This window comes from Mustela lutreola, chromosome X (assembly GCF_030435805.1).
Source record: "Mustela lutreola isolate mMusLut2 chromosome X, mMusLut2.pri, whole genome shotgun sequence".
Taxonomy (NCBI): domain Eukaryota; kingdom Metazoa; phylum Chordata; class Mammalia; order Carnivora; family Mustelidae; genus Mustela; species Mustela lutreola.
In genome coordinates, this window is record NC_081308.1 from 26374043 (window position 1) to 26390057 (window position 16015).

The 16015-nt window shown below is 37.6% G+C and overlaps 1 protein-coding gene across 6 annotated transcripts in view; it reads right to left on the minus strand.

Moving 5' to 3' along the window:
• TAB3 (TGF-beta activated kinase 1 (MAP3K7) binding protein 3) overlaps positions 1–16015 on the minus strand; it is an 89885-nt gene that overhangs the window by 12681 nt on the left and 61189 nt on the right. For 5 of the 6 annotated variants that reach the window (XM_059156766.1, XM_059156767.1, XM_059156768.1 and 2 more), the window contains 4 exons: positions 12324–13779; positions 11305–11465; positions 5416–5509; positions 2476–2559 (listed from right to left, as the gene is read on the minus strand). In XM_059156766.1, coding sequence (XP_059012749.1) covers positions 2476–2559; positions 5416–5509; positions 11305–11465; positions 12324–13779 — 1795 coding nt within the window. The remainder of the gene's footprint in view (positions 1–2475; positions 2560–5415; positions 5510–11304; positions 11466–12323; positions 13780–16015) is intronic. The other variant, XM_059156769.1, reaches the window with a different exon arrangement.

The window sequence follows — 16015 nt, forward strand, 5'->3', positions numbered from 1 at the left end:
TAAAGCCTCTGCCTTTGGCTCAAGTCATGATCTCAGGGTCCTGGGATGAAGCCCCACATCGAGCTCTGTGCTCAGCAGGGAGCCTGCTTCCCTTCCTCTCTGTCTCTCTGCCTACTTGTGATTTCTGTCTGTCAAATAAATAAATAAAATCTTAAAAAAAAAATCAGGGCTCTGCTGATTCCATAAGACCCAAAAAAAGGGGAGGAGTTTGTTCCTCCCCTATTTTCTCAAAGACTGTGTAAGATTGGTAGGATCTCTTCCTTTAATGTGTTATAGTATACACCCACCAGTGCAGTCATCTAGGTTTGGAGTTTCCTTTGTGGGACAATTTTTGAGATAATGGATTCAATTTCTTAAACAGATATATGACTATTATTAGGTCCTATATCATCTCATTTTCAGTTTTGAGTAGATGCACCCATTCACATAAAGTGCTGAGTTTACATAAAGATGTTCACCACATTTTATTATTATTTTAACGGGTAACCCATCTTCTGGTTCTGATTTTGAAAAGTTGTGAATTTGTGTTCTTTCTAGATAGACATAATCAATATACTCTTAAGTTTTACTTATCTTTACATCTCTTTGACTTTGTTGTTCTTTCCTAGCTTAAGGAATTTTAGGTCACTGATTATATTAATCTTCAGGTCTTGTGTATCTACAAATTTCTTTGTACTCACTGCATAAACTCTGTGTAAGTAAAGAATCTGACCTTGCCTAAAGCAGGTCTAGTTTTAATCCCTAGTTCCTAGGAGATAACCACTAAAATCTTAAAAATTTCCCAAATGATTGGAGTTGTCTCTGTTATTTACAGTGGGCCCTTTGGACCATACCTGAGAGTTTATGCTAATGAGATGGCTCATGGTAGACACACTGCTCATCAACTGGGTAGTCTATCCCCAGATTAACAACTTTTCAACATACTCCCTTAAACAGGATGATTCTTTTATAACAGACCATGAAACAATTATGTGTTGGATTAGTAATAGGAAATACTTCTTTAGTAGACACTCGGGCAACATCAAGTTTAAAACCCCATGTATTATTATTTTTTTATTTGACAGAGAGAGATCACAAGCAGGCACAGAGGCAGGCAGAGAGAGAGGGGGGAAGCAGGCTCGAGCCCAGGACCCTGAAATCATGACCTGAGCAGAAGGCAGAGGCTTAACCCACTGAGCCACCCAGGCACCCCAAGCCCCATGTATTATTAATCCAAATGGTTAAAGTGGTCAGTGATACATAACTCTGTGACTTTCAGCTTGAAACGGCATATAATGTTGCCATAGTGCCAAATCTAATACTTGGAAGTCATCCACTAAGACTCTTATTTGTATTTTTAGGAATCATACTATTTTAAAATCTTTTTTTTTTTTTTAAGATTTTATTTATTAATTTGACAGAGAGAAATCACAAGTAGACAGAGAGGCAGCCAGAGAGAGAGAGAGGGAAGCAGGCTCCCTGCTGAGCAGAGAGCCCGATGCGGGACTCGATCCCAGGACCCTGAGATCATGACCTGAGCCGAAGGCAGCGGCTTAACCCACTGAGCCACCCAGGCACCCGGAATCATACTATTTTAAACGCAGATCTGATTAAACATCTATGGTGGTAGTATTACTGCACTGCAACCTATAAATTAAATACTTAAAATACACAGAAAACTGTTCAACTAAAATTTAGGTAACGAAATTTATATCTTACCTAAGAAGTAGTAACTTGTTTACTTGTTACTTTATAACAAGATTTTAACTTGTTTCACCCTTAAATTGCTTAAAGCAAAATGGATTAAGATACGAAATGCATACTTTAGCTCAGTCTTGAGAACTATACAAAAGAACATGAGCCTTAAGTAAGAATGGGACAGAAAAAATTTATCTAAATCCAATGACTCAAGATGTAAACTTAATTCAAGTTAATTTTTTAAGATACTGAAATGCCAATTAAACACTGATACATAAATATAAAAGAGAACAGATCCAAAAGTGATTCCTCCAAATCTTGGCTACAGAGGATTTATTTTGACCTTCATGAAAAAACACCTAGTCCCTATCTAGTTATTATGTTCACTTGTTGGGCACACAAGGATTCTTCTGCAACCTGCTAGTCTCAGATCTACTACAGATACAATTTAACATTCTAACGTAAGACCTTTTATGTTCTCATGATTTTATAAGAATTATCTTTTAGGATTACAGTTATTATAGAGGTAAGAAATTCTAATATTCGCTATATAATATATTCTTTAAGTTCTTTTTAAAAGATTAATTTGCATATTCCATTTAATTACCTATGACAGTAACTCCAGGAGTTACTAATTTTAGTGCTTTTTAAAGTATGGGCACAGTAGTATCAATATGGTTAATTTTTTAATGCTGAACAAGTTAGCATCTCTAATAGAAATTTCTTCAGCTAAAGAGGTGAACTCTCAAAGAATTCTGATATTTATTTCTATGATGTTTATGGCATTTCCCTACTCACCTTTTTTAGATGGCTTGGGTGGTACAACTGGGCCAGGTTCTATGTTGTCATAAAAATTATTCATGGCTTTTGGATCAAAGTTTCCTATAAAGAAAATAAAATCACCATGCATTTAAGGCTTTCTCCTATTTGACTTTTTTGTTTAAAAATGTATAGAAATAAAATAGCTAAAATGGGAAACTGTGTTCTAGGGTTTCAAAACTCCTATCACCTTCCCACTGAAAATGTTTTTCTTGGTCCCTGTGAGAAAAGACTGCAAGCAAACTACCACAGCATTTTACCACTATCACTTGAAGGAATATTTTTCTAACTGCAAAGCTAGTCTCTTTCAGCAGGATTATGTACGTGGCACACTTAGGTAGGTAAATGAGTAGGAGAAATTAAAGAAAGGCTAAACTATTTTCTAGTGTTTCCTTCATCTCATTCATAATTTACCTTAAAAAGTTATCCATTATGAATTTAACAGTGGAAGAAGTCAAACATACAAATTTACAAAAGACGAATGAAGTCAAACATATTAGCAGCAGCTCACAGATTTCAAGAAATGGAGAATACTGAATGTGGTCTAAAGATTTAACAAAGATGATAAGGTGCCAATTTCAGAATAATAAATACAATGATCCCTGAGAGTTTTGTCTTGCCACAAAATTTTCAACTCTCTTAAAAAGTTCACTCCCTGGCCTTGTGCCGATTTCAGTCTAAACTCCTGCCATGATGGCTCCAAGGTGGATTCTGATACAGTGGCAACCTTAGGTCCTACCTTCACTTCTGTGAACCCATCACTGTAACTGGCTTGTTCTGCACAATTCCAATTAAGCAATGTAACTACCATGCTTACTAACAGTTCAAATATATTAGATGTTTTGATTTCTAGACATTATTCCCCCGCAAGTTTCCCTCACCAAAACCAACAATAAACCTGTATTTCAGCAATCCAAATAATGATCTGCATCTAGATCCATTCTCTCACTTCAAATTCACGTTGGCATTCAGTATAAAATTTTTCCAGAGTGTGGAAGAGTAGAATTCAGTATAAAATGGACATATTTGGACCCCTTATGAAAGGAGATTTAGAAATACTTAAGCACCAAAAAGAGCTCTTTGTTGCCCAATGGAGACCAAAAACACAGCTCTTTGCTTATAAAACTTTAATAGTGGTTCTTGTCCAGGTCCTATTACAAATGCTTTTAACCATTTGGAAGATAATGGAAGCCACAATGCTCTAAGATGTTGCATATGTATTTTTTCAATTACTTAAGTTACAGCTGATGTTTTAATTTCTAGATCTCCTAAGGCTGACTATAAATACTCTAACTGGTTGTTTGTGTGTTGTGCTTTAAAAAGCACCCAAGCAAAAACTGATGTGGTCTCCCAATACACTAACAATGATCTGTATCACCCGGCTATAACGCAGAGCTCCACTGCTTCAAGCTACAAGTCTGTAAAGGGACTACTTTGTGAAATGCCCAGGCTGCTCAACTTTCATATTCAAATTTGCTTCTATTCAGATTGTTCGGTATCTTTTAGGGTCCCAGGCTTCTACTATTAAAGTTAGCCCATTGCCATTTTTAGTTGAGATTTACTATATACTGTCAAAATAGAGTAGAAGCTCCCTTAGCTGCCATAATTGAAAACAATAAGTGGTGGTAATAGAGAGGCTGATTGAAACAGACCTTTCAAGAAAAACTACTTGTCAACTTCAAAGCTGGACAAAGACTTTTTTTTTTTTTCACCACGTGTCCACTGAAGTTCTACACAGTCTTTCTTACATAAACATCCATGATGAGTTACAGAGGAAGTGGAAAACTTTTTTCTTATGTAAAGTTGCAGAAAATCAGCATTTCACGTTGTGTGGACCTGTAATTCAATCTGCTGCAAGCCCCCAATAGTGCTGGTGAAGCACAAAAGCAGCCCCAGACAATATGTGAACAAATGGGCATGACTACATTTGACTACAGCTACAAAAAGAACCAACAAGCTAGTTTGCTGAGCCCTAAAATTCTACAATTTTGTATTGTTTTGAGTAAGAAAACAGAATGCTCTTAGATTTTTGTGATTTATCCCCTGAACCCTTTGCTCAGACCACCCCCCAACCGTGCCTTTTTGTTGTTGTTTTTAAAGTAATTGGCCTTTGGGAGTTTTTTGGTAGAAAGAACAGCTCCTCCTGCATTCTTGTCAGCTTAATAAACATTAAATTACAGAAGCAGAGTAACTGGCATGTGCAAGTTAGCGAACAGGTACAACAAACTCTCACTGAGCAGACCGTTCAACCACTAGGAGTGACAGTACTTGAACACGCCAGCACGTGGTCCCTAGTCATCAGTGTGCAGCAGCTGCGGACAGCGTCAGAGTATTGTACAGGGGGAAATAAAGAACATCACTAACCTACGGAGCTTGGTAAGTGAAAGCTAAGAGAGCTTCTACTGTAGTACAAGTCTATAAGAGAGCCAAAACAAAAACAAAAAAAGCCAAAAAAAAAAAAAAAAAAAAACCTCCAAAAAGTCCGAGATACAGCTGGATGTTTTCATATGATAGATATAAAAAATGGCATATGGAATTTACTTTAAAAGTGAGAAATCTGGTGTTCTGATATGTGATTCCCTATTTTAACAGATACTTCTGATGATTACCATAACATCACTCTAGGAAGTTTTATAATTAAGACCCATCAATACAAAATATTCATAGTAAATGACTAGAACAAGAAAAATGCGGAGTAACCACTTAGAGCAGTCTAAATGACAAGAGCTTAATGATGGAACTGCCAAAGTAAAACTGTTTTTGATCCCCCAAATCTATGACCATGGAGTAGAAGGATCTCTTGAGTAGAATTATAATGGATAAAAACTATCTCTTAAACCTGTAAAACCAAAAATGATGGCTATTTAGCAGCTTAAAACACACTATTACTTATGGTTTACCAAATAATCAAGTCTATACCTCTAGATTGAAGGAGGTCAACTTCTTTCAGTGTACAGTCAACATTTATCTGGAGTTGTCTGTTCATGCTTCTCAATCTTGTCATTTCCTCAGGCTAGTAAGAAAGGACCCAAAATAGCAATTGTGGGAAAGTCATTATCAAGCCCAACATTTAAGAACTGCTATTCATATTAATAGGTCTGATTGGTCATTACCAACAATATGGCCTTAGTCCATAAGAGGGCATGTTAAGAAGTCCTAAACATTTAAAGGAACAATCAGGTAAAATGGGGACATCAGTATGGCCACATAAACACAAAATCTGCATAAAACGTGGCAAGATACAGTACTAGACTATGTTTTATCATACAAAATATCATTTTAATCACAGGGCACTAAAAATAATTTACTTCTACGCTTTCATGGTAAGGGAAACTATGAGAATCAATCTGTAAAACAAGCAATGTCCTTGATTTTAGTGCTGTCCAGGCTTGAAAAAACAATAATACTAAGTATCAGGCACTGTGTTTACCAGAGGTCTCATTCTTTCCTCAAAACATCTTTCAGGCAAGTACTAATATCCTTGTTAATTTATACATGAGGAAGCTGATGCACCCACAGTGCATATAATTTTCCCAAGGTTATAAAACACAATGATTGGTAAAACCAGGATTTACATCAAACAATCTATTACATGAAAATTTCACAAACAAATGGATCCCATTCTTCCTCCATATTTGTTTCCTTCTTCTTGACTTAGAGCCTGGTTTACCTATTCTTCGGCCTTTGAGGGGCACACACAAGACATCAAAATGTACAGAATGCCCTCTTCTTCAGTTAAATAAAGTTTTTTGGAAGTCTTTACATCCCCGGAACTTCTAGATTTTATATATATCTATATATCTATAGATATATAGATACACACACACACACACGCATACACACACACACAATAACAAACAAAATTCACGTCTGAATTCCAAAGGCAGGGATACTGAAGCTTTCAGCACAGCCCAGATATTAACTCAGTTAGTTACTAATGTGCTTTCAACTACATGAAGTAAAAGATAAATATCTGCTGTGACAGAATAAAATCCTCTTCCATTAAAAACCTTTATTTTTCTACAAACTATGTTAGTTTAAGAGCAAAGAAAAAGGAGTAAAAAGGTTCTTAATTCACAATAATGCAAGCTCTTATGCTGTTAGGACACGTCATCAGAATAAATGGGACTGCCCCTTGCATTACTAAGTATGAAACATTTAAAATATGTGATAGAATACAGTAAGAGCTACAATTGCTTAGAATGCTATGAGAACACAAAAGTCATTTAGAACTATTTATTAGGGATTGCTTTCTTTTTCCTATTTGCAAAAGTATGGGACATTACCAAGTAAAATGCTTACACCTTGTCTGCCAGGCAACATTAAAAGGGTTTAAAATATACCTGAGCATTTATACTAAAAATAAGGGACTTGTCCAGAGGTTTCAAAGACGGCTATTGTCTTCCTAGGAATATGTAAAAGAATTCATTCTTTGTAGAGTCATAACAGAAAAATTCAGGACCTAGAGGAGTTGCTTCTTCCTATGTGGGTGGCGGGGGGGGGGGGGTTGGCCACAGAGGTCATAAAGAGTGAAGCTCCATAACTAAGTATGGAAGTACTGTAATACACTTTATATATAGTCTAGAGGCTACAGCACATTTGCTTATAACAAGAGATTTACTCAACAAAGTCATTTCCAAAGACAAGAGAACCACTCCAATTCACTAAAAGAATGGTATACCTATAAGATTCTTATGTCCTTTTTCATAGTTTCTGATTAAACCAAGGTCAAAAAAAATCTGAAAAGTCAGTACCATTCACCAAAAAATACACTGTCTTTTCAGGGAGGAGGGGTTTCAAGATTGGCTGTAACTTAGATCTGTTTGTAAAAGAGCTGACATTTCAAAGTGAAAAACTCTTAAGCTTTTTCCAAAAAGGGGCAAAACTACCTTAAGTCAACTGAGCACTTGAAGAAGTTGTATCACAGAGACCCAGTCGAAGACCACTGGAGTTCGGTGGCTTGGCCTTAATTATGCATCTGAGACTAACAAACATCGGTTATTCCAGAAACCCATTTAGAATAAGACAAATGACAGGAAAAACTTGACTAAGGGGGTAAATGGCATCTCTTGCCTTAATCCAACCTTATTTATCTTTCAACGTGTAACTTAAATTTCCCTCTCCGCCATGAAACTGTCTCATCTTTGAACCCTATCAGCAAAAAGTTAACATTTCTATCTCAAAACACTGAAAGTACTTAATATCCTTAAACTGGCCAACATTTCTGATTTAATGTCAATTTACATGATCTTTTCTCTCTCACACACAAACACGTATCAGGTCACAGACACACATTTATCCTTTTACATAAAGATCTCTTTATGAGATGACCTCTTCGACAGCACTTAACAGTGCTTTGCAAATGGCAGATTAGGGCGATCTTCCACTTAGATTACTGCACTGGTGCTCTGAGCTTCTACAGCTGGCAACAAATGTGCATTCAGTTTCCTGAAGCATGCACATTTCTTAGTACACTGCTTGATAAAGAAATGTTAAAACCTGAAGGTAGAAATATGTGCTTAGTAGCAAAACAATAGTCCATTCTCTATCACGTAATCCCACACGTGAGTGGGACAAAGATAAAGACAGCCATTTTACTGAAAACCTAACTCCATGCCAGGCACTTTACATATATTGCTTTTATCTTGACAACAATATTAAAATATATTTAACAGAATTCCCTTTTATAGATAGGGAAAATCAAATGCAGATAACTTAGATATAGTCAGTGATTGCCAGAACTATTCTGCCTCCAGAGCCTATGTGAGCACTTTTTTTTTTAAGATTTATTTATTTTGGGGGGCACCTGGGTAGTTCAGTGGGTTAAGCCTCTGCCTTTAGCTCAGGTCATGATCCCAGGGTCCTGGGATCGAGTCCCGCATCAGGCTCTCTGCTCAGCAGGGAGACTGCATCCCACTCTCTCTCTCTGCCTGCCTCTCTGCCTACTTGTAATCTCTCTCTCTGTGTCAAATAAATAAATAAAATCTTAAAAAAAAACATTTATTTATTTTAGAGAGCACAAGTGAGAGAGATTGGGGGAGAGGGGACAAAGAAGAGGAAGAAAGATAATCTCCAGTACATGACTCAGTAAGCATGGAGCCCAATGTGGAGCTTGATTCCATGACCCTGAGATCATGATTTGAGCAGAAAGGAAAATCCAGCTGCTTAACTGACTGAGCCACTCAGGTGCCCCTTATATGGGCAGTCTTTACAAGGATGTCATGGTGACTCGAATGAGCCTCTTTCAACAAAAAGGAATTCTGACAAAATGCTTTACTTCTGGATTAATTTCCTACATAATATACATACGTTATGCATATTCCTGGAGTTAAGTCAAAATTTTGCAAAATGGTTCAGGGGTGTGTGTGTGTGTGTGTGTGTGTGTATCTTAAATAGGATTTTCCAGTGTTGTCCAACCAACACTGGTAAGAATACTTACTATTTGTTGAGGATTACATATATTGATTATGTATAATATTATTTAATCCCATGAGATGGGCACTTGAAGATATTACAGGTAAAAAAACAAGCAGAGAAAGTTACTTCTCCAAGGATATATGAGTAGCAGGAGGAGGAGTCAAATTCACACCCGATAGAGAGGCACTGTCTGAACCTCCATGTAGAATTGTCCCTCAGCCATAGCTAATAGTCCCTCACTTTACTCTAGGCCTGGCAGCAGAAACACAAGGCAATCACACAAATTTCTCATCTCTTAAATATTGTCAGCAATATGGGCTACCAATTTCTGAAGCTGGGTGATGGCTACACAGGGGGTTCATTCTACTCTTTTTCTTTTTTTAAGTAACTCATCAATAAAGATGCTCATCTAAAATCTGGATTTTGTTGAAGCACTAACCTATGTTACCTTTGACAGTTCTTTACTTTCCAAAACAACAACAAAAACCAATAGGGTTCATTTCAGCAGGAATTACCACACAGCAAGAGGTCACTAAACAAAACTTATTTAGTTATGTTAGGGAAATGACTTTTATGTTAACAAAATCTGCTCATGCTCCATAAGTACCTAAAAGACTCCAAAGTGCCCAACCACCAGGATAGATTCCTCTGTGGGTTATGTTCTTCAATACCACCCCCAATCGAAGAATTCAATTAAGATTTCAAGTGGAGAAAACACTAAGAAAGTTATTACCTTTCAGTTAATGAGAGCTTTATAATTTTCTTAGTGCTTTAAGTAAAACCCTCCCTCCTTCTTGGTTCTAATACTGACTATACTTAGGAATTTTGTCAGTATTAGAAAAAATTTCATTAAATTACTAAATATGCCTCTTTATCAATAATCAGTATCAATAATTTCCTTCTGAAAAATTCCACTGGTTCCCCATTACCAGCAGAAGTTCAAACACTTCACCCTCAAGGTCTAAACCGCAATTGACAGGTGCACATTTACCTGTTAGGACACCAGAAATTTCAGCTTAAGTGTAAGACCTGTATTTGCTGCCTCCTGAAAGTCTGTCTCTGCCTTAACTTCGCACTTTTGTTACCTCTATGTTCTTTCCCTCTTTTCTCTTTTGTTTTCCCTTCTAAAATGCTCTCCCCTTTCCTCTCTCCCTCTACAGCAACACTATATGTAGACCAGTGGGTCCTCACCCTCTTCCCCTCCATTCTATTAACCTTAACAAAAATCAGAAACTCCAGAAACTGGAGACATGCTTCCAGACTGCACCTGACTTCAGGAGTTCACAGGCTGCCTTTGAAGCCATGACCTTCCATTAAAAACCTATCTATGAAGGCAGAGCTGCAGACATGCTGCTCTTCTCCAAACCTGTAAATGCTGAGAAATTACTCTCCGCTGAAAGAGATCAGGAAAATAAGGAATGGCTCCAAGGACAAAGTAGAGTAAGGGGAAGCCCTGAAGCATACACAGGACTTAGCCATGAAGAGCTTCAGAAGGGCACTCCAGCAGAAGTGCACTGAGTACATACACAGACCAGTTGACATTCGAGTCCTCTCATTACCCGTGAGCACTACCAGCACCTACCACACCGAATTCTAAGTATCTGCCCACGGATCTATTTCTCTCACTAGCACGTACGCACCAAGAACCTAGCTTGGTGCATACATACAGACCACATGCATAAATAAACTCAACAAGGGCTGCACGAATGACTATCAGATCACAGAAAGCTTGTACTTCCATCACAAGATTCTAGGAGACTGGTTTTAAAACGTTCTGAATAGTTTAACATTTTTTAGAACTCGTAAACCGTACTTAAAATGTTATGAATATATTATCCAAATCTTTTCATTAGGGCAGTTACTATTAGGACTGCTGTCAGTATGGTTACCTTAGCTCCTACCTTATTTACACTTAATAAAATTGCTCTGCCTTATAATGCTCTATGGTGCACACTTTCCCAGATTCATACTGACACTGTTCTAATGCATTTGAATCGACATACTTGAGAAAATAACTTTTAAATCTTTGGAATTTATACGTATAGTATATGCTTAAAAGAATAAAATGAACAGATGAGAAAAAAATATAAAATGCTTGGGGAGGGTGTACCTCTCTATTTTGACAGAGAGCAATTCATAGTAAATGAGACGCCATACCTCTGTTAGAAAGTCAGTCATTTGAAAATACTGATGAATCTATGGAATTCATACATGTGAGAAGAAATAAAAGCACCGAATTATTCGGAAAAGAACTACTGAAGGCAAAAGTCTCTCATCCATTGTTTAAAATATGGAAAGACCCTGTCAGGAACAGAACATCAAAGAAGAACACATGCCCCAGACAGCCATCACGCCCATCTTCCTGGCCACACAGGCTAACAGAGGACTTACCGTGGGGATTGCAGTGGTGCAGCTGACCCTTCGGAGCCGTCTCTGCATCAGGTCATGCTCCATCCCGTTCACTTCAGCCTTCAACCGCTCTAGCTCCTCTTTCTCAAGTTTCAACTGCTTTGCTAACCTCTCCATCCTTGCTCGCTGATGTAACAGCAAGGCTATAGTGTTACAGATAGAGTCATTGCAGAGGGTAACATTGAACAAGTGAATGGGAAATTTCTATATGCACTGCTAGTGCATAAAATACTCAAAAGAAACCCTGTCCTCCATTCTGAGCTGGCATTTACTCTTGTGTCTTGCTAATGTTATTAAGCTTTAATTTGGCTCTTGGAACTCCTGCCAAAATGACATCATCCATATGTCCGTCTTGCTCTGTTGACCTTCGTTTCCCTAACCTAAGATTTTTTAACTATACCTGTGTGGTTTTTAAACAGGTTCAATACCAGACATATCGAACCATAATTATAATTACTACTCCTCTTACACAATGAAAGAATATTAAATTCTCAGATACCTTGAAACCTGGATAGACTTTTAAAAAATTCCATCCTCCCTTTAATTACGTCCACTATTAACTAATCCAACATTAGTCTTCACCACCAATCCCACTTATAAATATGTATCACTTATAAATATTACACCCCCTAGGCCAGTCTCGTTAGAAAAGATTCAAATTTCTTAACCTTGATAAACATTAGCCCACCCATTATGAATCTCCAATTCTGTAGTTTGTTTTTTGACAGTATCACTTTCATTTGTCTATGTTTTTGTCCCAATGAATGTTCTTCCTAAAAACAGCCTTATTAGATCACTATTTTCAAATTTTAAAACAAAACCTATAGAGAACTCTGAAGCACTGACACTCTTTTTGTCTCAGCCTATTCTTGGTAGCAATGCTACTGTGAACTACTGAATAAATCCTAACCATTTCATTAAAACTAAACAGCTAATAGAAATTTATTTTGAAAAAGCCACCTCACTACAAAGATTAAATTTCATAAAAGGGCTAAAATTACCTTGTGTATAGGCATAGTCATCTGATCCAGAACTAGAACTCCTCTGGTATTTATGACTTCCCTTTTCTCCCCCAGAGCCTGGTACCACTGAAATAGGCTGAATAGGTTCTGGGGCTGCAGAACGTTCTTCTTGGTCCACTAAATTTAAAAGATTTTCAGTCGTCGCTCGACCTACAGTAATTTTAAAAACTGTAGTTGGGTTTGGTATCACTCGAGGAGATGGCGACGGAGCACATGAAGGTCCAGTGGGCTGTGTATATGTAATATACACAGGATTAACATTAAATGGAGGTTTTGGTTGATTGGATATTCCTCTTGAAGGAGAACTTGAAGGTGGTGTGGTGGCTGTGTACAGGGAGTGCTGATTCCGTGGAGATGGTTGATTACTGATAGGTGAAGGACTCCTGTTCATTGCTGTCCCAGGTCTTTGAGAGGGTTCTACTGTAATTTCTATCTTCTTCATGGATCCTTTGGGTAAGCTAGATGTTGTGTATGGGAGATAAGCTACTGAATGGCTTCCCTGCTTCTGATAGCTGGGAGGTCCTTGTTGATACGGATGCGGTGGAGTAGTTGAAGGACTAGGGGGCATAAAGACGTGGGAACTTGGGTGGCCCAACTGGGAAGGCTGCACCTGATGCTGTGGAGAGCTGAAGGGTGAAGGACACTGAGAAGGAGGTGGCGAATGGTAAGCAGGTTGAGGAATCTGCTGTTGTTTGGGAGAATACTGAGAAGGTTGATAGTTCTGTTGATGTGGATAAACAGGTAAAGGACGTTGGCTATAATGAGGCACTGGGCCCTGTGGTGAGGACTGCCATGGTGTAGTCTGAGGAGTTTGTCTTCCTGATGAACTCTGAGATGTCTGTCTAATATAAATAGAACCAGGAGACCCATAGAGATTGCTTGGAATTTGTGGAAGAATTTGTAAAGCTCTTGGTACAGTCTGTCCAGAAGGGAGGTTCTGGGACACTGTAACAGTAATCGGATTTGTACTATACCGAGGTATGTGCATGTACGAAGGAGGTGGCGGCGGTGAAGGCCCTTGCATAGCAGATGGATTCATTCCTGTGGGCATGGAAGACGGCTGCTGAGGTGGCTGTGAAGGAGGAGTAGCTGCACTTCTGTTCTGTTCATTCATAAAAAATGGATTGTAGTTCGGAGTAGCAGCCACAACAGCTGGAGCGGAGTGTGGTTCCTGAACTAAACATATCAGCTGTTTACTCGCTGCATGCTGTGGATCAATATGTCCATCACTTGAGCTGTGTACCAGTGTTCGACCCCCATTAAGTTGTGCCCCATCTCCTGGGTGGTAGCTACTCGGAGAATGGATACCCAGATTAATATGCAAAAGGCGATTTCTATTCATCCTGTTGTCATCTGGACTGTGGTATTCCATATATAAGTATTTGCTACTCTCCTGGGAGAGGGCTCGGCAACAGGCTTCAAGATTGTTGTTGTTCTAGGGGAGAAAAGTGGTAACATTAACAATGACAAAATGAACAAATCCTAAAAGAAGTCAAGCATTGCAGGTTATGCAAATACGACTGTCATAAAATAAGTAGAGAATGGCATTTTAAGCACAAACAGCTTCAGAGTCATCTACCCTGTCAAGGAGATCCCAAACAATTCATACTGTTTCACAGACATTTAGTTCCTATGACTAGTACTCCCGCTACTGCTACAGAAATGGAAAGCACCCACTAATGAACACGGTGACTCAACTCCACGTTGTCGGAGTCCAAATCCAGGACTCACTTTAGGTCTGATGCTTTTCAACAAATTAACATGTTGGGCCAATCTTGGAGTCACCATAACTGCTCAGAATACACCAGTTTAAAACCAGAAAACATGAAAATAGTCATGCTTTAGTTTTTGAAAGGTAGTGGAACCACAAAAGGAGAAAAATTATAACAAAATTCCTAGAGTCAAAACAATAAAAATTCTAAAGCAGCCTTTTCTTTTCATCAAATTTATCCCTATAGAACTTCAACTATCCTTAGGAAAGATGAAGCTAACCAAAGAAATCAGTAAAAACAAGCACACATTTTTGAACTATGGTTCCAGAACTGCCAAAGTTAAGGCTATTTAACAGAAAACCAAGTCTCGACTGCCTCAGTGAAATTCATTCACACTCCCACAGACACACATTTTCTACCCACTGAAAAGTAGCTTGGTCAACTTTCACAAGCATTGTAGGATCTGAATTTTTTGAGTCACTATACACACACTTAGAGATGGTATTACCAAAGTGACATTTTAGACATTCTGACAATAATGTAACTAATGAAGGAGGTTCGTCTTTTTTTAATTTGAAAATATAATGTAGTTTTCCATTAAAATATGAAATTCTCAACTATTTTATTAGCCTAAAGCACTATTATCCATTGCCTTTGGAATAATAAAATTTCTCAATTTCTATGACTTTCTCTGTAGTTTATAAATACACAGATACGCACATACAAACCTACTACTGCATACTGATTTTAGGAAAAAGCACATTTTATACAAAAATGAAAGGAGACACTTTTACTTCTGCTGAGAAGCAAATAAGGTTAAACCTAAAACAGAACATACAATGCTGTAATTTTAGAGCTGGAAACGTTTAGGGTTCATCTATTCCAAATCAACTCATTTACAGATGAGGAAAGGGACACATGGCTTGAGAACAAGCACTTAACTAGTTAACAGGAGAGCCAGTTCTAGATTCTCAGTCTCCTAACTCCTTAATTTCAAGGGAGAGGATGTTAGGCTAAAAGTAAGTAACTATATTAAAGCTCATGAAGTAAACAAAGATTCAGTTAAACAAACCTTTACAAAATGAATTCTTAGAAATTTAAAGAACTGGCTTCATCAAAAGTCCATACATAACTTCTATCTGTTTCCTTATATAAAGCTGTGATACTAAAATTCTGAGCCCTAGAGAAAAGTAACTATCAAAATTTAAGAAGAAAATTATTTTTAAAAAAAGAAGAAAATTATTAAAACTCAAGAGTATGGCCTTTTTTAAAAAATCCTGTTTGAAAATCACTGTGCTAAAGAGATGAGAAGCTCAGTATTAAGCAAATTTGGATCCGAAGGGTTCCAACTGATTGCCTACTAAAAATGTCACTGACAGGTAACTGAAAGAAAAAAATATGAAAAGTGAAAATAAAGTATGTCTGCAAATGGAATAAAAGGAGAACAAAATTTAGCCCATTTTATGAGCAACCCATTTGGGTTGCTCAGTGGGTTAAAGCCTCTGCCTTCGCCTCATGTCATGATCCCAGGATCTTCGGATCGAGTCTGCTTCCCCCTCTATCTCTGCCTGACACTCTGCCTACTTGTGATCTCTATAGGTCCCTATAGTTCTATCCCTATAGAACTATCCCTAACTAGGGATAAACTATTCCTAACTAGGGAAAAATTTGGTGAAAATTAAAAAAAAATAGCCCATTTATATGAAACCTAAAGCAGTCATGGATACTTCACTATTTGACAACTGTAGTAATGCTGCTGAAATTTCATGTTTTCTACAGTGAATTAGGGAGCCTGAACAGTATCCTCACAAATAGGACCCAAATTCACAATGATACAAAGTTGCTTTGTCAGCCTATTCAAATGCATGTCTACAGTGACAAGGTAAGTAAATTTTCCTATGAAGAAAAAATTTTAAAAAGATTTCTTTACGAAATCATTTTTAAATACCACTGAAACAG